The sequence below is a fragment of the Macaca nemestrina genome, chromosome 14, assembly GCF_043159975.1.
Source record: "Macaca nemestrina isolate mMacNem1 chromosome 14, mMacNem.hap1, whole genome shotgun sequence".
Lineage (NCBI taxonomy): Eukaryota > Metazoa > Chordata > Mammalia > Primates > Cercopithecidae > Macaca > Macaca nemestrina.
This window is the reverse complement of record NC_092138.1, coordinates 112,807,566-112,831,748: the sequence shown is the minus strand read 5'-3', so window position 1 is coordinate 112,831,748 and position 24,183 is coordinate 112,807,566. Positions and strand designations below refer to the sequence as shown.

The window sequence follows — 24,183 nt, the reverse complement described above, 5'->3', positions numbered from 1 at the left end:
CTAACACGGTGAAACCCCATCTCCACTAAAAATACAAAAAAATTAGCCGGGCGTGGTGGTGGGCGCCTATAGTCCCAGCTGCTCGGAAGGCTGTGGCAAAAGAATAGTGTCAACCTGGGAAGTGGAGCTTGCAGTGAGCCGAGATCACGCCACCGCACTCAAGCCTGGGCGACAGAGCAAGACTCCGTCTCTAAAAAAAAGAAAGGTGGGATGTTCATGCGTGGAATATTATTCAGCCTTAAAAAGGAAGGACTTTCTGACATATGTTCCAATGTGGATGAACCTTGAGGACATTATGCTAAGTAAAATAAGCTAGTCACAAAAAGACAAATACCACATGATTCCACTAGACCGTGAGGTGCCTACACTAGACAAAATTATAGCAACCGAAGGGTGCTGAGGTGGCTGCCAGGGCCTGGATGGAGGGAGGAATGGAGACTATTTCAGTTTCGTAAGGTAGAAAGGTTCTGGAGATGGCTGCTGGTGGTGGTGGCACGTTATGAATGTTACTTATTACCACTGAAGCATACACTTTAAAATGATTAAGATGGCAAATGTTATATGTACTTTACCACAGTTTTTTCAATGTTTGTATAATTACATAATTTAATTTTAAGTATCTTTTAAAATTATTTATTTATTTATTTGAGACAGCATCTTGCTCTGTCACCCAGGCTGAAGTGCGATGGTGTGATCTCGGCTCACTGCAGCCTCTGTCTCCCGGAGTCAAGTGATTCTCCTGCCTCAGCCTCCTGAGTAGCTGGAGCTATAGGCGTGTACCACCACACCTGGCTAATTTTTGTTTTTTTAGTAGAGATGGGGTTTCACTATGTTGGCCAGGCTGGTATCAAACTCCTGACATCAAGTGATCTGCCAGCCTCAGCCTCCCAAAGTGCTGGGACTACAGGTGTGAGCCACCATGCCTGCCCCCCGCCCTGTTTTTTTTTTTTTAAATAGAGAGTTTTGCTCTGTTATCCAGGCTGGAGTGCAGTGGTGTGATCATGGCTCACTGCAGCCTCAAACTCCTGGGCTCAAGGAATCCTCCCGCCTCAGCCTCCCAAAGTGCTGGGACTACAGGTGTGAGCCACCATGCCTGCCCCCCGCCCTGTTTTTTTTTTTTTAAATAGAGAGTTTTGCTCTGTTATCCAGGCTGGAGTGCAGTGGTGTGATCATGGCTCACTGCAGCCTCAAACTCCTGGGCTCAAGGAATCCTCCCGCCTCAGCCTCCCAAAGTATTGGGATTACAGGTGGGAGCCACCTTGCCCAGCCCATGAAGCTTTTAATCCAGGGCAGATCCCGCACCTCTGGATGGGGACCCAGTCATCTTGGACCTGGGCCTTTCAGTGGTGCTGGGCTCCTGCTGTCCCCTGGCAAGCTCCCATTCCCATCAGGGGCCGATGGAAGTCCCTGGGAGCCTAAATGTCTAGTTGAGCTCCAGCCCCTGGTGGTGATGCAGCTTGGCGCGTAGTTAGTGCTTGGCTCACGTCGGCTGTTAATAAAGACTCTCAGGCTCTGCAGTGGCTTCCCTCCGAGGGCTCTGCCTGGATCCATCAGCGGCACTTACTCTCTCCGAGTTGACAACACAGATGGCACTTACTCCAGAGCTGTTTGGCAGGATTCCAGGCTCTCGCCGCATTCTTGAGAAGGTATCACTGGCTTGGGGGAGGGGAAAAGAGAGGACGATGTAGGCAAAAGCAAGATCAAGGCCCTCTCCAAGAATTTTCCAGCCTGGCAGGCCCTGTTAGGTGGCACGGTACCGCTGTGTGAGTGGGAGCGCCACCTGGAGTTGGCCACGATACGGTCTCTTTTCCTACGAGTATCGTTAACATGTATCTCTACGAATCTGGGTGATAACCAATTACCTTGGGGTTTTTTTGACACTAAGACACCAACACATGTAAGACATGTAAGGTGTTATCGATTTAATGTTTCTCAGGAAACAAAGGAGAAAATACATTAGCAGGTGGATTATAAAACGCACCTTGATTTCAAAAGTGAAGCTGTGAAAAACTACAGTATCCAAGGGAGATTGATTTTGGGATGCCTGGTGGATACCAAAATCCACAGATGCTCAAATCCCTGATACAAAATGGCATAGTACTTGCAGATAACCTATGCACATCCTCCCGTATACTTTAAATTATCTCTAGATTACTTACAATACCTAATACAGTGGAAATGCTATGTAAATAGGTGCTGTACCGTCTTACTTAGGGAATATTGACAAGAAAAAAGTCTGTATGTGTTTCAGTTACAGACACAGCCATCCATTTTTTTTTTCCTGAGTATTTTCAATCCTCCGTTGGTTGAATCCACAGATGCAGAACCCATGGCTGCAGAGGGCCAACTGTATATGACTTAGAACAGGGAGATACAGTATAAGCCACTGACCCATCTTCAAGCGGATTTCTTCGATGCCTGTTCCATACAGTCGGTGGCAATAGATGCCTGGAACGCTGATAAAGAGGAAGTCAGGTCTCCTGCCCTCATGAGCTTGCTGTGACTGGGTCCAAGTGCACCCCTCCAAATAAGACTTCGCCTTTGACTGAAGGGTTGGACTCTGGATTTTTGCTTGTCAGTGCACCTCTATTCTAGCCTCTCAGTTAGATATCTGGACACCGGAGGAAAACTACTCTGAGGATCACCGTGCTGACAGAGCGCGTGACAGATGGCGTGATGATCACACTTCCCGGCTTCCGCCTGCTGTCCTGGCATCGTTATTAACGGAGCCCTCCCTCCCCCCTTCGAAGTGTCCTGGTTTGGATGAGAAAACACTGAGGGAGTAATCATTGACATCTATCGCGTTCCACAGATTCGCCCTGGAGAGGGTCTGGGTTTGCAGTGAGGGAACTGCTTCAGGTCCACAGCCTGTTCTAACACAGGTCAAACCCATAGAGTCTGCAGGAGGGTCGGTGGGATTGGCTGGGGCTCCGTTCTCCCATGGGCATCTGCTACTTGGCATGTTCCAGTCACTCCCAGAAGCATCAAAATCTGGGATGGTTTGATTCAAGAAACATAAACATGTACATCCAACAACCAGAGCACGTTATCTTAAGGTGAAAATCAGATCAACCAAATCTCAAATTGTTATTCTTTGGAATGGGGGAGAAGGATAGTAGTATTTTTGTCAATTTAAGTTTTATAGAGAAAGTTGGAAAAATAATTATATAGGGACACTAATCTTGGTTAACTTGGACAGAGTTGTTTTTTTTTTTTTTTTTTTTTCTGTTGCTATGGAAAAGGTACAGGCATAGGATTTTTCTAAGAAGTTTCATTTTTTGGGCAAGTGATATACTGCATAGTTGGTGGGAGGGGGTTAAAGGAAACAGCCAGAAAGCAGGTAGGAAGCTTGATGTTTGTGACAAATTGGTAACTTGCAGCCTGTGATGTTGGCAGGTGTTGCTCACACGGTCATCTGGGGCCGGGTGGTCACTGTCCTGAGGACCTGCTGGGTACCCAGAATGCTGCCTGCCTGTTCGGTGGCTCTCAAACATTAGCACCTGGAGGTTTCTGGGCTCCGGCGCCTGGTTTCTGATTCAGTAGGTCTGTGGTTAGGCTGAGAATGGGCATCTCTAGCAAGTTCCCTGGTGACACTGCTGGTGGAGGTGGGGGGGTATCTTTGGAACCACCGCTCAAAGTCTGGAGAGGAATTGGAAGGGTCATAGGGACTTACCTATAAGATAAAAGGTTGCCCTTATAATAGTAATAATAATGATGATGATGGCATAACAAAGAATTTCTGTGCATTAATGCCAGGACCTGTGCTACATGTATTTAATCCTCCCAAAAGGACTGGAAGGAGGTCACAGTGGCCTCATTTTACAGATGAGAAAACTGAGGCCCAAGGCTGGGCGCGGTGGCTCATGCCTGTAATCCCAGCACTTTGGGAGGCCAAGGCAGGCAGATCACCTGAGGTCAGGAGTTTGAGACCAGCCTGGCCAACATGGTGAAACCCTGTCTCTACTAAAAATACAAAAATTAGCTGGGTGTGGTGGCCCATGCCTGTAGTCCCAGCTAATTGGGAGGCTGAAGCAGGAGAATTGCTTGAACTCGGAAGGGGGAGGTTGCAGTGAGCTGAGATCATGCTGCTGTGCTTCAGCCTGGGTGACAGAGTGAGACTCGTGTCTCAAAAAAAAAAAAAAAAAAAAGAAGAAGAAGAAGAAAAGAAGAAAACATAGCTACATGGGCAATAGTCAGATGGGCTATTCCCCTAACTTTGCCCCAACTCAGTATATGACTATGTACAAATCCTAACTCTTTCAGATTTCAAAGAAGAGCTCTGTGTCTTAGTTTCCTCCTCTGTGGAATGAGAACAGTAACGGTATCTTTCTCTTATTGTGAAGATTTAATGCAACCACAAGTGTAAAATACACAGAAAGGAGCCTGGTACTGCACGGGCTAAGTGCCCTAGAGAACATCAGCTACTACTATCTCTCCAGGCGACAGAGCGAGACTCCGTCTCTAAACAAAACAAAACAAACAAACTAACAAAAAAAAACAACAAAAAAGGCCCTGAAGGGTTTCTGTGACTTGTCCAGCTGGGTTGAAGAGCTAGGTTGGGAGAGCTGGGTTGAAGCTGCTGCCCAGTATTGAAACAAACCCTTATAAAATGGAGAAGTAGCTTAGTCATAGCCCCAGAAAGACATCACAGACTGAAGACTTTTCTAGTAGTATAAGTACGCGTGGACAAGAAAATGGTGACCCTTCTGCTTCCGGTTCATGCTTCTTGTCGGCAGTATTGCGAGGGAAAAACAACAGTGATCTAATGGGCCCTGACAAGAGATGGCCAGAAGCAAGCAGTTGAGAAGAAAACTCTTTGGTGAGTCTCACTCTGAATGTATATTGTGCCTTGGGATATTAGCTGGTTAATTTGGATGACATATTAGTCACGATAAGCAAGACATTTACAAGCTAAGCATCTAGAATGTGAAGACAAAACTAAAATTTTGCCAGGTACCGTGGCATGTGTCTGTACTTCCAGCTACTCTGGTGGCTGAGGTGGGAGGATCACTTGAACCCAGGAGTTCAAGTCCAGCCTAGGCAACCCGGTGAGACCCTGTATCAAAAAAAAAAAAAAAGAAAAAGAAACCCACAACCTGTTTAAAATTTAAATTATATCTGAAGTCACGCAGTACACACATGAGTAATTTTACAGCATCAGGTGTATGTGCTCTGTAAAGGGTTTCATCTCAGCCCTCTTTTTGGGGCTCTTCTGTCTCCTGAATTCTCCATTTGGGAACTGGCAGTCTAGTCTCGTGACACTAAGCCAGCTAGTTAAACAGTGGTCCTTCTCAAACGCATGTTTCCAGCCCCTCTGTAGGACATTATGTGCCTGAACCAGAGCTCTGGTTCTTCCCTTCACTCTCTGCCTGGTGACTGCTCTCGGGTTCCCCCATCACAGTAAATAATGCCATTTTTGACCCAGTTGTTCAGGCTCAAATCTTGGTTTAGATGAGAAAACAATGAGTGTCCTTGCCTCCTCTCTCCCGGTACAAATCCAGTCCCTCAGTAAGCCCTGCGATTTACTCCAATAAATCCTGACTGGTCCCTCTTAGCACCTCCTCTGCTGACCCCTTACTCCAGGCCACTGCCATTTCTCCCTGGACTGCCCCATGCCTTCCTAACTGGCGTCTTGGTTTCTACTCCCGACTCAGAGCCATTCATTCTGCATTCCACAGCCAGAGTGTGAACTGGATCACATGGATCCTGTTTATGATTTCCCGGGACTTCCCCACACATGTGAAGAGATCCAAGGTCCTCGACGTGGCCTGAGCGCGCCGTGGACTCTGGCCCTTGACTCACTCCCCGACACCCCTCTCCCCGTCGCTGTGTCCCAGCCACACTGGCTTTTGTGCTCTTCCTCCAGGTGTTCCTTTCTCTCAGAGCCTTGGCACTTGCCGTTCTCTTACTGGAAAGTTCATTCCCCAGATATTGTAGGGCACCTGCTGAGAAGCCACGGACAAGAGCCGCGATTTAAAGGCTGCTGGCGCCACCATTTTCCGATCATGTGACCTTGGGAAAATTTGCTCACCCACTTCCTTTTAAAAATCAATTTCTCATTGATAAGATGGATCCTGCGGTAGGGTTGTGGTGAGTTCCTGCTGGGGAGTACTGGATCGGAAGCACTGGGGAGATATGAGTTCCTCTTCCTGCGTCCTTTGCTCCCTAGCTCCCTCACATCTTTGTTCAGATGCCACCCAGTGAGGATAGCCCTAACCACTGGGCCCACAATAGCAGACAGGGCGCCCATCACTTTCTGTCCCTCCCTTACCCCTGCTTTTTTCCCCCCCTTTAAATGTAGCTTTTTTTTGAGACAGTCTCACTCTGTTGCCCAGGCTGGAGTACAGTGGTACAGTCTTGGCTCACTGCAACCTCCTGGGTTCAAGCGATTCTCCTGCCTCAGCCTCCCCAGTAGCTGGGATTACAAGCATGCACTAGCATGCCCGGCTAATATCTTGTGTTTTTAATAGAGATAGGGACTATGTTGCCAAGACTGGTCTTGAACTCCTGAGCTCAGGCAGTCTGTCCGCCTTGGCCTCCCAGAGTGCTGGGATTACAGGCGTGAGCCATCGCGCCTGGCCTATTTGCTGCTTTTTTATGATTTTTTCCCTATTTGGGAGGTAAGCTCCCTGTCAGCTACTGTTTCTCCAAAGCCCAGAATGGTACCTGGCACATAACTGATGCTCACTAATGTTTGTTGGATGGATAGTGAGTACCCATTGGGTATGGACTCCAGATCTCTTAAAGGAGACAGGGGTGCATTTTACAAGCTTGAGGAGCACAGCCAGAGTGCAGACTGTGACTGTGTTCACATTCGCGCAGCTCAGTGCAGGGGGCCATCAGCAGTGAGTGGCTGGGTCAAGTTTATCTGGAGGCGGGGAGGTGTAAAGGGCAGAGGCCTCTGCAACTGCCAGAGCCTGGAGCCTGAGGTCAGCAAGCTGGCCGGGAGAGGGGCTGGAGTCTTCCCCAGCGCGGGCATTGCCTCTTCCGGTACTGCCATGGTCCAAGTGAAGCAGAGGCTGTGGGACTCTCAACACTGGTCTTTGAGAGTCCACTGGATGTTGGCTGTGAGGTGTCCTTTGACTCGCTGGAGAGGAGGGACATGAACTACAGCGCAGGCAGGCAGGTGCAGGGCTGTGCCCAGTGTCCAGTCTTCATGTGAAGAAGTGGGAGATGAAGGTGGGAAGGTAATTTGGGGCCAGACTCCAAAAGGCCTTGAATGCCAATCCATGTACTTAGGGCTTCTACTTTTAGTATTACAGGAAGCATCAAGGGGTTTTTATTTTTTATTTTATTTTTTTTGAAACAGGGTCTGCCTCTGTCACCCAGGCTGGAGTGCAGTGGCGCAATCTTGGCTCACTGCAACCTCTGCCTCCCAGGCTCAAGCTGTTCTCTCACCTCAGCCCCCCGGGTAGCTAGGACTACAAACACACGTACCACCATGCTTAACTAATTATGTTTTTCCTTTTTCTGTAGAGATGGGGTTTTGCCATGTTGCCCAGGCAGGTCTCAAACTCCTGGGCTCAAGTGATCTACTCACTTCTGCCTCCCAAAGTGCTGGGATTATAGGCGTGAGCCACAGTGCCTGGCCACATCAGGGATTTAAGAAGCATTCTCGGCCGGGCGCGGTGGCTCAAGCCTGTAATCCCAGCACTTTGGGAGGCCGAGACGGGCGGATCACGAGGTCAGGAGATCAAGACCATCCTGGCTAACACGGTGAAACCCCATCTCTACTAAAAAATACAAAAAAAAACTAGCCGGGCGAGGTGGCGGGCGCCTGTAGTCCCAGCTACTCGGGAGGCTGAGGCAGGAGAATGGCGTAAACCCGGGAGGCGGAGCTTGCAGTGAGCTGAGATCCGGCCACTGCACTCCAGCCTGGGCGACAGAGCCAGACTCCCTCTCAAAAAAAAAAAAAAAAAAAAAAAAAGCATTCTCTGTACATATTTAGACTTTCCTCCCAGTCTTCTACATTTCTCCCTTTCCCGTACTGAGGGCTACGTTTAGTTCCTGGCCAAGTCCTGACTTTGTAAAGAACAACAAGTAAAACAGCTTCTTCAGAACGCTGGATGCTGAGCCCTGATTGCCCTTCAGTGAACCAACCTCATCCATGAAGGTCCTTGAAAAGCCAGAAGGTATCTCATTGGGGGATCCTTGAAATCTGAAGCAGGGGACAGATTCTGAGCCCCTGTATTTTGTAGATTAGGTTAGCGCAAGAAAGATGGGCTGGTGACTTGCAGTTCATTTCTGTATAGTGTCCTTCTAGGCCTGCCTGGATGGAGAAACAAAGCAGCCTCGTGTGGGGTCCAGCAGCAGTGGTGAGTGGGATGGGAGCCAGCGTATGTAGTTGTTGACACATCCCCTGTAGAAGTGGGGCGGTGGGCTAGCTGTGGGAGAGCACTGCACTGGGAGTTGGTGACTTAGGGCCTCTAGCCTCCTGTGAAAGGTCTTTTTTCTCTGGACCTCAGTTTCTCCATTTTATTGTAATGAGCTGGGCTAGCTCAGTAGTTCTTAACCTCTTTTTTTTTTTTTTTTGAGACAGAGTCTCACTCTGTCACCAGGCTGGAGTGCAATGGCGTGATCTCGGCTCACTGCAACCTCCGCCTCCCGAGTTCAAGTGATTCTCCTGCCTCAGTCTCCCAAGTAGCTTGGGAGTACAGATGCTCACCACCATGCTCAGCTAATTTTTGTATTTTTGGTAGAGACGGGGTTTCACCATCTTGGCCAGGATAGTCTCTCTCTCCTGACCTCGTGATCCGCCTGCCTCCGCCTCCCAGAGTGCTGGGATTGTAAGTAAAGGCGTGAGCCACCCTGCTGAGCCATTCTTTTTTTTTTTTTTTTTGAGACGGAGTCTCGCTCTATCGCCCAGGCTGGAGTGCAGTGGCACGATGGATGTCGGCTCACTGCAAACTCCACCTCCCGGGTTCACGCCATTCTCCTGGCTCAATTTTTTGTATTTTTAGTACAGACGGGGTTTCACCGTGTTAGCCAGGATGGTCTCGATCTCCTGATCTTCTGATCCGCCCGCCTTGGCCTCCCAAAGTGCTGGGATTACAGGCGTGAGCCACCGCGCCCGGCCGCTGAGCCATTCTTAACCTCTTAAAACTCCTTAAGACTTTGGTGAAAGCCATAGACCTCTCTTCCCAGAAAAATGAACACATGTGGTTTGCCAACACCTTAGGAACCCCCAAAGCCCATGAGACAAAGCCTTGGATCTGTAAGACCCTGTCCCATCTGACCCCCAACCTTCCCCTGGGCACGTACCTCCAGCTACACAGTGCTTTCATACACGCTGCCCCTTTGCCTGGTCCAGCTCTGCTCATCCTTCAGGTCTCACCCTTCCCTGACTTCCAGATTAGATTAGGTCGCCCTGCTAGACATGCGCCCCCCGCCCTGAATTTGGCACTGATCACCGGGATAAGTAAGTGATTCTTCGTGCATGTTATCCGACCCTCCCCGGGCCCCGTGTTGGTATTTGTTGAGTAAATCTCTGAGCCCCTCCAGCTATGACATTCTGAGACTGATCTATGGGTTTGCAGGTGTGTCATAAGAGAGTCCCTGAGCTTGTATTTCCTATGACATTCGACACGTGGTGGCCTTTGCTTTCGATGATTTCCTCCAGGCCTGGACAGGAAAGTTACTTCAAAGCAGTCTAGGCCAGACTCAGTGGCTCATGCCAGTGGCTAATCCCAGCACTTTGGGAGGCTGAGGCTAGAGGATCACTTGAGGCCATGAGTTTGAGACCAGCCTGGCAACCAAGCAAGATGCTATCTCTACAAAAAATAATTTTAATAATTAGCCAGGCATGGTGGCAAGTGCGTATAGTCCCAGCTAGTCAGGAGGCTGAGACAGGAGGATTGCTTGAGCCCAGCAGTTGGATGCTGCAGTGAGCTGTGATTGCACCACTGCATTCCAACCTGGATGACAGAGGGAGAGTCTGTCTCAAAAAAAAAAAAAAAAAAAAAAGAGGCAGAGTCTAAGAACCCAGAAGACAGAAGAGTGGCTCCCAGACTTTCTGCCTCAGTGCTCTGCTGGGCCTGACCTCCAGGCTGGTCATCGCCTTTGTTTATATTCTGGGCTGAGCTGGAACTCGCACTTGGAACATTCCCACAGTGCTTGACGCTTCCTCGTATTGTTGTATTTTTCTCCAGGAGGGAAGTGACCAACATCAGACTTTCCTCCCAGCAGACAAATTCCATACACAAAGCTTTGTGTCAGCTATCGGGTACCCGCCTGAGAGCCCAGCCTCTGTTTCTTTGGTTCTGGGTGGGTGAATGTGCACATTACAGGGATCCACGGGCCCTTCCCTTCTGAGCCATTTCTATCTTTAAAAAAAAAAAAAATCTCCTTCAAGAAGTGAGCACCGCCTTGCAGGATCCTGACTCAGAGTTTGTCTGGAGCCAACAGCGTCTTGCGTGTAGGGACAGGCGCTCCTTAAAATGTTCCTACTTCAGTGGCCACAATATTACCCCTCCGACTTATGTCATGTTCCACAATCAAAGTATCATTCCTCCTGGAGTCCAGCTACTCGGGAGGCTGAGGCAGGAGGATCACTTCTTGGAGTTCAAGGCCAGCTGGGCAATGTAGGGAGACCCTGTCTCTTAAAAAAAAAAAAATTATTCCTGAGGTACAGATGTTTGTAAGATAAATTTAATTTTTATTGTACTAAGATAATGAATTATTTACTAGAATATTGCAGTGGATCTTACTCTGATATGGGGGAGAAAATCCCTAGTGAGGGTAAATAATTTTTTTTCAATGTATTGTATCTAAAGCTTGGAGATTTATAGGTAATAATAATAAAAACAGTGACAGTAGCTATTCTCATTTAGTGTCTGCTGTGTACCCACAAATTTGAAACATCTTTATTTTATTTTGGGTTTTTAGAGATGGGGTCTCGCTCTGTGGCCCAGACTGGAGTGCAGTGGTGTGATCACAATCACTGCAGTCTTGACCTCTTGGGCTCAAATGATTCTCCTGTCTTAACCTCCCACCTCAGCCTCCCAATCTAAATTCTTATTTAACCTTTAAACTACCCATGAAGTAGATAACATAGTTGTACATGTGAACGTATGTGAAAATACAGGGTGTGGAGAGGTTTAGTTTCTATCCCAAAGTTGCTCAGCTAGGAAGTGCCCACAGAGATTCAAACCAGGCCAGCTGGCCTTCAAAGCCAGTTCCTTCACACTGTCCTCCTGCCTCCTCCTGTCATGAGGGAATGGGTAGCAGAGGTTTTCCTAGCCAAAGATAAAGATCTGGGGGCTGGATCTGGCCCTCCAACTAAATGCCTAGCCTTAATCCCTGCCCCTCTCTGAAGAATCTGTGAAATGGGGGAGGGGCTCGCTGGAGCAGATGATCTTGTGGATCTCCTTGGGTTTTACGGAGATTTGGGGCTTTGGAGTAGTCATCCCTGAAGGAGTGACCTTGATAACACACGGCCAAGTCGGGTCTGATTGAAGGCAGTTCGTACCGTTACAGCGTTCTCGGCGTATTTGTGCAAGGCTTGGAAACTTGTCACAGTGGCTGTGCAGTCCGCCCTCTGCTTCCCATTTGTGAAGAAGCAAAAAAGGTTTGTGTTGTCTCCCTGAAATGTGCCCTGGAGGTGGGTCGCTTGCCCATCTTGGATTGCAGGCATATTGGTCTTTGGGGGTGGCTCTGTGTTTGTTTGTTTGTTTGTTTGTTTGTTTGTTTCCTCGCTCGCTTAGTCTGGGACACTGCAGAGGGGATGACTGTAAAAGACGCTTTCTGAGCTGGGGATTAGAGAGGAATTCTTAAGATCAGGTTATTCTGTTGCCGTTCCCCTCCCTCTCCCCCTGAGCAGTTCACATTGGACTTACCTTGGGGGAGCCATGATTGAGAAGTGGTTGGACCACAGGGTCCTCATTTCAAAGCCCTTCTCTCAGGGAAATGTCCAGTTCATTCTAAAGGTTCATCAGTAAATTAGTTGTTTGGAACCTAGGATGCGTTTTTTCATGGAAACAACATTACGAATGTGTTGGCCCCCAGCTAAGAAATGACGGAGCGCACACCTGAGCCCAGGTTCTGTGACTGTGACCCATTATTCTCTGTGTGCACAGAGGCCTCGAGGAGCTGCCGCAGACACGGCTCCTGACTTCAGGGGCTTTGCACTCCTGAGAGGGAAGCAACTCCAGGGCTGGGAGTGGCCTGAGCTAAGGAGTGGGGAAGTGGAGGAAACAGGCCCCAGCCACCCACACCCTCCGACTCTTGCTAGGAGAGGAGAGTTTATCTTATGGATTAGAAACTCTGGTTAACGCATTCCAGGGGGAGAGGACAATCAGTGTGTGTATGTTGGGGATAATTCTCATTGGTTTATTCCGTCACCTCTCCACCTATTTATTCAACAGAGAGCTATTAAGCACCTACTGTGTGCCAGGTATTCTGCTGTGCAACTGGTTTCATTGGACCCCTCTAGCGTGGTGGGGGTTCCCTGTGCTTTCTTCCAGTTTGTGGCTGCAGTTTAATCTGGGGAGGAGCTTGCGGCTCTGTGAGGGAAACGGGGAGCCTCTGCACGCATGCTCTTTCCTGCCGCCTCATTGGAGAGGGTGCGACAGACACATACTGTTTGCTTTGCCAAGTTTGGAATCTCAGGCCGTGATTTTGCAAAAATGACCTCTGTATTGGTAGATCAAAATATGAGGCCTTAAGATTTTGTAGAGATTTGGATTTTGGTTTCGTCTGTTTTGCATAAATTGGAAAGATGATTTCCCCCTCCTTTAGAAAGGAAAGGCCTGGTATAACAGTGACCCACTGCGCCCAGAAACTTAACAGGGTGTTAAGTGCCTCTTAAACTTAGTCTCTCTGGCTCTGTGGGTCTTTTATGGAATGTTGTCTCAAATTGTACTCCAGTTCTATACTTACTCCCATTTTTTACCATCCAACTCTGTAAAATAAATTTACTTTGGTGCTTTTGGCTAAATTGACCGAAGCCAGACATCTGCCACCTAAGCTAATATATTTTCAGTCTACAATTATAAAAGTGATGAAGGACTGGACATGGTGCTCACGTCTGTAATCCCAGCACTTTGGGAGGCCGAGGTGGATGGATCACTTGAGATCAGGAGTTTGAGACCAACCTGGCCAACATGACGAACCCCCATCTCGACTAAAAATTCAAAAATTAGCTGGGCATGGTGGTGCACACCTGTAATCCAGCTATTCAGGAGCCTGAGGCAAGAGAATCACTTGAGCTCAGGAAGCAGAGGTTGCAGGGAGCTGAGATTGCGCCACTGCACTCCTGCCTGGGTTGCAGAGCAAGACTCTGTCTCAAAAAATAAATAAAATAAAATAAAATAAGCAGAGTACAGTGGCTCACACCTGTAATCCCAGGACTATGGGAGGCTGAGGCAGGAGTTTTACTTGAGGCCAGGAGTTTGAGACCAGCCTGAGCAACATAGGGAGACCCTGTCTCTACAAAAAGTTTTAAAAATTAGCCAGGCGAGGTGGCATGCACCTGTAGTCCTAGCTTCTTGGGAGGCTGAGGCAGGAGGATTGCTTGGGCCCGGGAGGTTGAGGTTGCAGTGAGCCATGATTGCACCACTACACTCTAGCCTGGGTGACACAGCAAGACCCTGTTCCCGCCCTCACCCCAAAACAAAGATAAATATTCACCAAGGACTTCCTGAGTGTCAGGCAGCATGCTAGGTACTTCACAAATGTTCTCTTGTATTTGATTCTTATTACAGCTGAGGAGGTGGGACTGGAATTATGCCCAGTTAACAGATAAGGAAACTGAGGCTACTGTGCTCAATTGGCAAAGCCAAGGGGCAGAGCTAGGATTTGCACCCAGGCTGGAGTACAATGGCATGATCCCGGCTTGCTGCAACCTCCCCCTCCCAGATTCAAGTGATTCTCCTGCCTCAGCCTCCCAAGTCACTGGGATTACAGTTTTGTGCCATCACACCCGGCTAATTTTTGTATTGTTAGTAGAGACAGGGTTTCACCATGTTGGCCAGTCTGGTTTTGAACTCCTGGCCTCAAGTAATCCACCCACTTCAGCCTCCCAAAGTGCTGGGATTACAGGCGTGAGCCACTTCGCCCAGCTCAGAGCCTGCATTCTTACCCATATCATGCTGTGGGGATTCTTTAGGAGTTTTATAACTTCAAACTCTGGGACTTAAATAAATGAAATCTTTTCATCCACCTCGACATTGTCTTCCTTTTTACCAAGAATATATGATTGATTTCATTCCCTTCTTTTCTTCCAGAAAACCCATTGTTCAGAATTTAGATAGTGTAGCACTTTCTCCAGCAAAATTTTTCCCAAAGTGCAGTGGAAGTTTGGAACGTGAGGTTATAAATTCTTAGCTGTGTTTGTCCCCAAGGTGTTTTCTTCTTTGGAGACTGAGGTGTAGCAGTGTTTTTTGGTGTCTTGTTTTGTTTTGTGTTTCCCTTGGAAACACAGCATTAGTGAAATCAGCTTGTTCTCTCTGACAGTACTTGTTACGTGGTACACACTGGTCTGAGCGTGGGACTCTGAAATAGAAGGCGTGGCATAAGGGTCTGTGTGAAAATGTTTCTCCTGGCATGCCCCAGAATGTTTCGTTTATGACTTTCAGCTTTTTTGATCACCTGATTCCCCATTTCTCCTGTGGGGAAAAGTGGTATTAAAAGTATTTGGACATAAAATTCATCTTTCCAGCCACTGCTGTGCTGATGAGTAATAAAGTGTCAAAAGGATGCCGAGGAAAGAGCTTCTTAATATAGACCATGCTTGAGACACACCGGTAGGGCGATAACAAGCCCTTTCTTCTGATTTCCTCCCTGGGGCCAAAGGGATTTTGAAAGGCAGAAGGCAAAGACTGTTCAGAATGAGATTCCTCAAGCTTCCCTTGTGAGGCTGCCTGGGCTCTGCTGCTGGGTGGTTTGGGATGTCCAAGAGATGATCCCCTTTCAGCCAGTGACTCGGTCCTCAGTTGCTGTTCCAGAAAAACGCCGGGGCTGGGAAGGGCCCTGCGTCCTCTGGCTTTAAAATGGGCAATGCTATTGAAAAACAGAAGCCGTTGAAACGAAGTCATCTGTACCCCTGGAAACAAGGTAAGAAAGCCCTGGGCTTCCTTTCCAGGAAGAAGCAAGAAGGCAGTTTTCTCTGAGAGACTGGCCCGGCACCAGAGCTGAAGTGCCTGGGGAATCACTTTCTAGAGCAGAAAGGACTGGTAATCCAACATGGTTTCAAGAAAATTCACAATTCTCCTGAGGAATAAGATGATTCCTCTCTCAATATGAGGACTTGGTTTGGCTGAGGGTTTAGGTTCAACTTGAGATGTTTCATTCAGTGCAGTATGTGTCTGTTGAAAATTTTTACTTTTTTTGAGACAGAGCCTCGCTCTGTCACTCAGGCTGGAGTGCAGTGGCACGATCTCGGCTCACTGCAACTTCCGCCTCCCAGGTTCAAGCAATTCTCTGCCTCAGCCTCCTGAGTAGCTGGGATTACAGGCACCCGCCACCGCGCCCGGCTAATTTTTGTATTTTTAGTAGAAATGGGGTTTCACCATCTTGGCCAGGCTGGTCTTGAACTCCTGACCTCATGACCCACCTGCCTCTGCCTCCCAGAGTGCTGGGATCCCAAGTGTGAGCCAACGCACATGGCCGAAAATTTTTACTTTTTTAGAAACATTCTAAGTCAGCCAGGTGCAGGGGCTTACGCCTGTAATCCCGGCACTTTGGGAGGCTAAGGTGGGCAGATCACTTGAGGTCAGGAGTTCGAGTCCAGCCTGGCCAACATGGTGAAACCCCGCCTCTACTAATAATACAAAAATTAGCCAGGCGTGGTGGCAGGCACCTGTATTCCCAGCTACAGGCTGAGACAGGAGAATCGCTTGAACCCAGAATGTGGAGGTTGCAGTAGCCGAGATTGCACCTCTGCACTCCAGCCTGAGTAACAGAGTGAAACTGTCTCAAAAAAAAAAAAGAAAGAAAGAGATATTCCAAGTCAAAGCTTTGATATCTAGTAGTTTGAGGCTTTTGTGATATTTTTGGTTTAGAGAATGTTATTAACAGCTTTTAAATATATAGCACTTCCAAAAATTCCAAAGTACTTTCAAGGTACTTTCTGTAAAATCTTAACATTTATCCATCCTGGACACCCAGGAAGTGGGACAGCAGCCTCTCCTGACACCTGCTCTGTCTTTCTAGGGCTTGGGGTCATGTCAGCTTGAGAAGGAGGAAGTTGGCAGGGCCACAGAGCAGTGCAGTGGTACATTTGGAACTCAAGGACCTTTGATAGTGTCTCAGTGCAGGGCAGTCTTCTGATGCACTCAGTGGCCTTTTTTCATAGTTACTGACCCAGGAGGCCGGCTGGCTGGCAGGCATGCCAGAGATGACATATGCGAGAGTTCACCAGGTCTTGGTCTCCTCTTGCCGGAAGAAGTTGTGGTAGCATTTGATCAGTAGCAAGACAGTTTGTTCACAGCTGCATATATGGGTGTGTTTATGAAAAGAAAAAGAAATAACTGGAAGAAAATGCATGGAAATGTTAAGAGCAGTTGCTGTTTGTCAAATGATAGATCTTTTTCTCTTAAAAAGCAAGTAGGTGGGATGCTAATTTACTGTCAGGTTCCAGCCCTTCTGACTTTCCATGAGTCATTCTTTTGTCTAACATGTTACTTTGGAAAGGGTACTCCTTAGCAGTCCTTCATTGGATCCTGGTTTGAACAAAACAGCTATTAAAGACATTGGGGGACAGTTTGGGAAATTTGAATATGAACTCCATGGTGGATTATAATGAGGAACTGTTGTTCATGTGATTATGTGTGATACGGTGCTGAGTCATGTAGGAGTATGTGCTTTTTTGAATAGTCATGCTGAAGTATTTAGGGGTGAAGAGTTATGCTGTCTATAATTTACTGTCTAAAATCATAATCACTCTGTAATTTTCCCTGTGTACACGTTAATACATTTGTATGCCTTTTCTCCAATTAAAAACAATACTGTAATCCCAGCACTTTGGGAGGCCGAGGCAGGCGGATCACTTGAGCTCAGGAGTTCGAAACCAAGACCAGCCTGGGCAACATGGCAAAACCCCATCTTTTTTTTTTTTTTTTTTTTTTTTGAGACTGAGTCTGGCTCTGTCGCCCAGGCTGGAGTGCAGTGGCCGGATCTCAGCTCACTGCAAGCTCCGCCTCCCGGGTTTACGCCATTCTCCTGCCTCAGCCTCCGGAGTAGCTGGGACCACAGGCGCCCGCCACCTCGCCCGGCTAGTTTTTTGTATTTTTTAGTAGAGACGGGGTTTCACCGTGTTAGCCAGGATGGTCTCGATCTCCTGACCTTGTGATCCGCCCGTCTCAGCCTCGGCAAAACCCCATCTCTACCAAAAATACAAAAAATTAACCAGGCATGGTGGTGTGCGCATGTAGTCCCAGCTACTCGGGAGGCTGAGATGGGAGGATTGCTTGAACCTAGGAGGCAGAGGTTGCAGTGAGTCAAGATTGCACCATTGCACTCCAGCCTGGGTGACAAAGCAAAACCCCCGTTTCAAAAAAAACAAGAATCCCAGGGCACCACCATGACCCTGATCTGCAGCCCACATTCAACGTGGTTGTGAAATCTTGGTGGATGAATGATGGCCCCAGGTTCCAGGGCAAGTAGCACTGTCTGTGTCTAGTTTAGGGACAGGCGAATGGGAATCCCGGGCATATCATTATGTGGATTTGCTACAGGCAGTTGGGACAGCCCAGACGGCCCCTGATTTCTGCCCCGGTGCCCCTGTGTTAGGTGCTCCGGAGAATAAGACTTTAACCAGAGCCAAAGATGATCATGATTAGGAAGGGCAGGCCCAGAGTGCATTCCAAAGGCAAATTTAAAGGAAACTTTTATCTGCCATTTAGATAGTTTACGTGTGTTTCCATGTCATACACCTGGGGAGTTGAAAAGCCACAGGGGCAGAACACCAGTGTGAAAAACATGAATCTCACAGCCTCCACCTGCATTTTATGCTGGCTAGAGAAGCTTCTCTAGTGATTTGAGACAGTGTGGGACACATACCCGATGAGGGGACCACTATACTGTCCGACTTATGGTTCTGGTTTTTATTTTTTGATAGCTCTCAGGACCAACCCCACACATAAGAAAATGTTTTTTACAATAATGGATGCTCTTTGGGGTTGAGAAATCTGACTCATGTGTATTACCATAGTGAGTTCCAGCAGGCCCCAAACAGAAAAAAATAAGATGGGAAGTGGCACGAGGCAGTGGCTCAAGTGTGATCCTGAGAGTTCCAGCCAGAGTTCTGGCCCAGCCGGCTCTCCGACCTTGAACAGATGCATTTTCTAATGCCAAATGCCCTGGCTTTTCTTGTCTGCAGTGGCCTGTTCCAAGCGACTGCATCTTATTGTGTTATTTAATTTACATCCGTGGGGTTTTTTTTTTTTTTTTAATTGATCTGTTTACCACTTGATTGTAAACCACCTGAGGGCAGGCAGTTGCAGGGTTCGTTGTTTTGTCCTCGGCACTTGCACGGTGCCTGGCACATGTGCCCTCTGTGAGTGCTGCCTGGCTGTAGTTTCGCTGCTGGTATAAAGAAGGGTAGGCGTATGCAGGGCATGGTGGTTCCTGGTGCACAGTGCACAGTGGACATGCAATAAATAATAGTTACCCGTGCCGGCAGGTGTATTTGGGACTTGGAAGGTGGCAGGTGGTTATTTGGGACCTGGAAATGTTCATTCTTAGCCTTTCATTGCCCAAAGTAGAAACGTTGGAGAATGAAAATAGGTACACCTTCCTCTATCCCACAGCAATTCTGAGTTTACAAACAGTAAATGTATTGATGATTGTTCAGTTGCAAATATTGCTTCACAAAAGCCCCTCTTAAAGAGTCAACATTTAGTTGTTGATTCATACAGCTGGAGGAAACTTTGAAATTTAGAGCTAAATTGAACTTCTCTGAAATAGGCTTATAATCCTGCCCTCCCAGAGATAGGCAGGCACCCTGCCTGACTGGCTCCTTTCCTTCTTTCCTTTCCTTTTATTCCTTCCTTTCCTCTCTTTTTTTTTTTCTCTCTTTCGAAATAATTTGAAGAGTTGCTTACAGTGTTCATTTTGGCTCTTGGGAGTACAGCACTGACAGAAGTTTCCTTGGGAATTAAAAATTGCAGCAGTAATTGCAAATTGAATTGTTATCTCCTTCAAAAATCCCAGCAGCTCCAGGCCATACCAGCCTGGTAAATGGAAATGTTAATGATTTGCATGTTTGTACACAGTGTGGGTGTGAGCGAATGAAATTAACACCCTTAGTAGCAGAGCTGAGTATAAAAAGCTTCAGCCCACAGGCCTTGGTGGATTGTGGGGTTTGCTGTGCTGGAAGCAGATTGGCAGGCCCAGGTGGGGCTGGGGGTGGCAGGGGGTGAGTTAAGGATTTGCCTCAGTTCTGAATGCGAGTGGTTGCTCTGCCATAGGGGCAAATTTAGAAATGTTTGCATTCCAGCCAGCAAAGGTGTTTAGACTCGCCTCTGCGCACTACATGGCAAAGTAGCATCTGGTGCAACTGGATGCCCGTGTGCCAGCTAATTAATATTGATCCGGAATGCACAAGGGCTGGGTGCTGCAATTACCACCAGCTCAGTGCGTTCTAGCTTATAAGTAAGGCAAGACAAATCACTTCACATTTCCAGGCCTGTTTCCTGATCTCTAAACGAGATTAATAATAATGCATACTTTGAAGGACTACTGTGAGCACTAATGAGATAATTCACATAAAGGGGTTATAGCCCTTAGCATACAGTGAGCATTTAATGAATAATAGTGATTCTTGTTATGCATTGCATAGTAGAGAGAACCTTGGATTTACCAGATCCATGGACATGGATTATCTGCCTGGCTTCATCCCAGTCCCAGTGGCTGTATGAGTTTGGGTAATTCTCCACTTGTTTCCGTCTCTCAGCTTAACGTATCACATGCCTGCTGGTCTTGAAGGACCCCTTGCAGGCTGTGCATCAGTGGCCATCAGCATTGGTCACACTGCCTTTCAGATCTGCTAGCTCCTGGAGCATTTAGTACCTGCTTAGACAGCCTGGGTTTGTGTGAGCTGAGAGATCACAGGAGAGCTTTTTATGGTGTTGAATTTCTTTGAAAATTTCTTTAGAACTCTGGAGCCCGGGTGCCAGGGTGGAGTCTTTGTTCTCCCACTTTCTAATTGGCTGACCTTCAGCAAGTTACTTAATTTCTGGGCCTCAATTTCCTCATCTGCAAGTAGTGCTCACTTCCTAGGGAGATGTAAGGATGAAGGAGTCTGTCCATGCAAAGTGCTTAGGATGGTGCCTGGCTTGCAGTCAGTATCCAGTCAGTGTTTATTGTTGTTATTACTTTTAGGTCACATACAGCGAAGTTACATTTGATTTTGGTTGAAATGATGTTACATTATTAAAGAAAAACATTGGAGCCAACGGACACAATGCAAACAAGAAAATGCATGTTGAGTGTCTAAGCCTAAAAGACATAAAAGACCGGGCATGATGGCTCACACCTATAATTCCCGCACTTTGGAAGACTGAGGTGGGAGGATCGCTTGAGCTCAGGAGTTCAAGACCAGCCTGGACAACATAGTGAGACCCTGTCTGCAAAAAATTTTTAAAAATAAAATTAAATTAACTGGGCGTGGTGGCACACATTCAGTGGCATGATCATGACTCACTACAGCCTCTGCCTCCTGGACTTAGGTGATCCTCCCTGCATGTCAGCCTGGGTGAGCTGAGACCCTGTCTTAAAATGAATGAATGACCTAAAACATAGTAAGGCGGCAAAAGTGTTAGTTGGTGCCATTATTCTTTTTCAGAGTGGCTGCACACGATGCATATTATTCATAGAGTTGTCAACATGTGCAAATATTTTTGCTTTTTTTCTTTTAATTTTATGCTGCTATGTGGTCATAATATCTACTATGACTGTGACATTCCATCATGTTACTGTTCCATAACTTATGAAATCATTCACCCGCTGTTGAATATTGAAATTATTTCCACTTTTTACAGGTCAGGCAGCAGTAAGTAGCTTCATTAATATAGTTTTGTGATTCTGTTGGATCATGTCCTTAGCATAAGTTCCCAGTGTAAAGTTCCCAAGCCAGGAACATAGAAATAGCTTTAAGGATCTTGCCTTGTTGTTTTCCAAAAGTGATGCATTTTCATGAGTGATGTATAAATTTACCAGTTACTCACAAGCACATCAGCACTGAATATTATTTTGAAATCATTCCTCTTGTAAAACGTAAACTACACTTACAAACGCCATTTTGATGAATTATCTGATGGCATGGGACTCAGAGAAAGGGTATGGGAAGTTCAAAAGCTATTATCAGTGTTAAGAATCCATTTCGTTAGAAAATTCTAATTTCCCACAGTCATTCGCTTAGGGCTTGACTCAATCTCATTCAAGTGCTGAGTTTCATAGAAAAGAGACATGAGGCCTTATTTAAGCATACCCAATTACCATCACAACTTTTTGTCTTCTGCCTCCCAGAGAGCAGTGATTATTAAATACTTAGTTTCTTCACATGAAAGAGACAGAGCGAGCCCAGAAGTGTTATTAACATTGTTAATGTAATGCTTACTGTTAGGCAGTGTGACTAATGACCCAACAATCCCTCTTCCCTGCTTCTGTAGAGGGCTAACCATTTCCCCAAGTGCATATGTATGACAAGAGCATCAATTTCGTTGTTAGGAAAATAGATACATTAAACAGCTTGCTGGGAGGGCGGTTTGAATCAACTAGTGCAGAGCGTCAGGGTGTTGGAGTGAATATAATGGACAAGGCCATTGGTTCATCAGTGAGCTTAGAAGCCGTATTGGGATGTAGTCATAAACTGGTTCGGGGTAGGAGAAAAAGGTAAACAAAAGATTATTTAACATGACTTTGGAGTCACAGACATCTTGAACTAGAAGAGAAGAGTAAAAATCTCAAATTATTCCCTAATTTTGCCAATGAAGAAATGGAGGCTTCTAGAAGTGAAGTAACTTGTCTGAAGCCCTGCAGCTAATGTGTGGCTTTGTGTCTCCTAAGTTAGGATAGCAATGTAACAGTGATATAATAATGCATGTAATAATATAAAACCATACAACATACTGTATATGTTATGATTTCATATTTACATGTTACAGAATATTCAATACATTGTATATGCAATCCCTTATGTATTGTATCATATATAATATGTGATACAATAATATATGTAACAATGATACAATAATAACATATTGGGATACAGTGTTACAATAATGCCTGTGGCTTCCTCTTTGCCAGGCGTGGCACTGAAAGGTCTGTGTATATTAGGAGCTTCCATTTGGGAGCAGTTGATAGGTAACTAAAGTGTCCCAGAAATGGGTTTTTTCTTAAGTGAAAGATCAGATGTTGGAAATGGAAACCCTAAGTGTGACAGAATTTTTCTCATGAGAAGTATGGGTGTAGTTTTGGGTGTGGGTAAGAAAAGGGAAGGAAACTTCATTCTGTAATCAGATACCTCCAAATTTAGAATAATATCTATCGTAGCCATTGGCTTTCGGATATGCTTTACCCTGGGAACATGCGTAAAATACATTTCCGTGTTTGGCTATTTCTTTCCCAGCTGTGTAGAGGGTGTCACCATTATTTTAGATAATAGCCATGGCCAGTGGCCACTTTATCTCTAATCACTTTTCCAATCACTTTTCGCTGATTGCTTCTAAGGCATTTCATTTCAGATGTTACTTTTTGCTGAAATACCTGGGTGGCTGTTTCAGGGGCCTCATGGACTACCAAGGAGTTTGCCCCCAGGGGTTGGTGAACTTCTAAAAGCGCCAAGTCGTGAATATTTTACGCTTTGCAGGCCCAAGAAGCAAAATTAAGACTATTATACAGATACCCATAAAACCGTTTAAAGTGAAATCATTTAAAAATATGAAAACCATTCTTCACTTGCAGGCTACAAACAAGCAGCCTGCACAGACAGGTCCGGGTGAACTTGGGCTGTGGGTAGGAGTTCGCCAATCCCTGACCTGCAGTGTGGCTTTGGTTCGGGTGTTCTCTGCAGTCATTCTTACTCTGGAATCCAGAAGCAGGTCACTCATCAGTTTAAAAAGGTCAAAGAATCTTGTGACTTGGGGGCCAGAGGACGACTGAACCATGACCCCCCCAGCTGCCTCCTGTTTGACTGGGGTCGTTCAGCGAGCCTTCTGGCTTCTCCAGCACACACACATTCAGGTCTCCATCTATGCAAATGGAGACCTCTTTCTCCTTCTCACCACTGTAAGGAGAAATAGACAGTGGAAGTTTTGTAGAACCTCGTGATTAACTATAGAGGCTTTCAGCATTTTTCCTTTACCATTAAATGGGACACTGTACTAAAAAAAATTCTATTGTTTCTATGTTTGTTCATTTATTGATTGGATGTTCATTCATCCAACAAATGTTTATTGAACAGGTCCTATGTCACCACTGTTCCAGGCACCGGGGGTACCTAATGAGGAACATAAGACATCTCTGCCCTCTGGAGTTTTTAGTTGACATATGAACAAGTATAGTATGTAGGCTTTTGGATGACAGGTATCATATAGAGGAGCTAGGGAAGGGGACAGGATGCCGGGGGGAAGAGGGTTGTTAGTTTTACGCGTGATGGAAAGGGAGAGTGATCAGAAATAAGGAGCAGAAGCCTATACGTTGCAGATGTCTGGGCAGGCGTGCTCCGGAAAAGGAAGAAGTGGCACGGAAGTCCTGAGCCGGGAGTGTGTGACTAGGGCGGCAGCTGGAGACCCATGGCAGATGAGGCCAGGCCTTGAGATGACTGTAAGGACTTGGAAGGGAGAGCCAGTGGGATTTGCTGAGGGGTTGAGTACGGGGTGCAAGAGAGAAAGAGGAGTCTAGGACGACCCCAGTGGTTTTGGCCTGAGCATCAGAAGGTTGACGTTCGAAGCAGGAGTGCTCCAGTGGCACAGATTGTGGGGGACGATTGGGGCTGTGTGGGTACAGAGTGAGTTTGAGGTGCCTGTCAGAGATCAAGGAGGTGGCCATTAGGCCATTAAAATCTGGAATATAAAGATCTGGAGTTCAGAAAAGAAGTGTAGGCTTTTTTGAGAGTTGTTGACATAGAGATGGTGTTTAAAGCTATGAGACTGGGTGAGATTACCAGCAAGTAAGTCAGAGAAGAGCAGGGGCCATAGCCTGAGCCCCAGAGCACCCCAGCATTAGGAGGTGGAGGAGATGAGG

The 24,183-nt window shown here is 46.7% G+C and overlaps 1 protein-coding gene across 15 annotated transcripts in view; it reads left to right on the top strand.

Moving 5' to 3' along the window:
* LOC105464055 (Rap guanine nucleotide exchange factor 1) overlaps nucleotides 1-24,183 on the top strand; it is a 160,180-nt gene that overhangs the window by 15,354 nt on the left and 120,643 nt on the right. For 3 of the 15 annotated variants that reach the window (XM_071078482.1, XM_071078476.1, XM_071078474.1), the window contains exon 1: nucleotides 10,344-15,051. The exons of 5 other annotated variants lie outside the window; for them this stretch is intronic. In XM_071078482.1, coding sequence (XP_070934583.1) covers nucleotides 14,988-15,051 — 64 coding nt within the window. In that variant the 5' untranslated portion in view covers nucleotides 10,344-14,987. Of the gene's footprint in view, nucleotides 1-4,163; nucleotides 4,820-10,342; nucleotides 15,052-24,183 lie in introns of those variants that run through there. 7 more of the 15 variants (XM_071078481.1, XM_071078480.1, XM_071078485.1 and 4 more) reach the window with 5 other exon arrangements.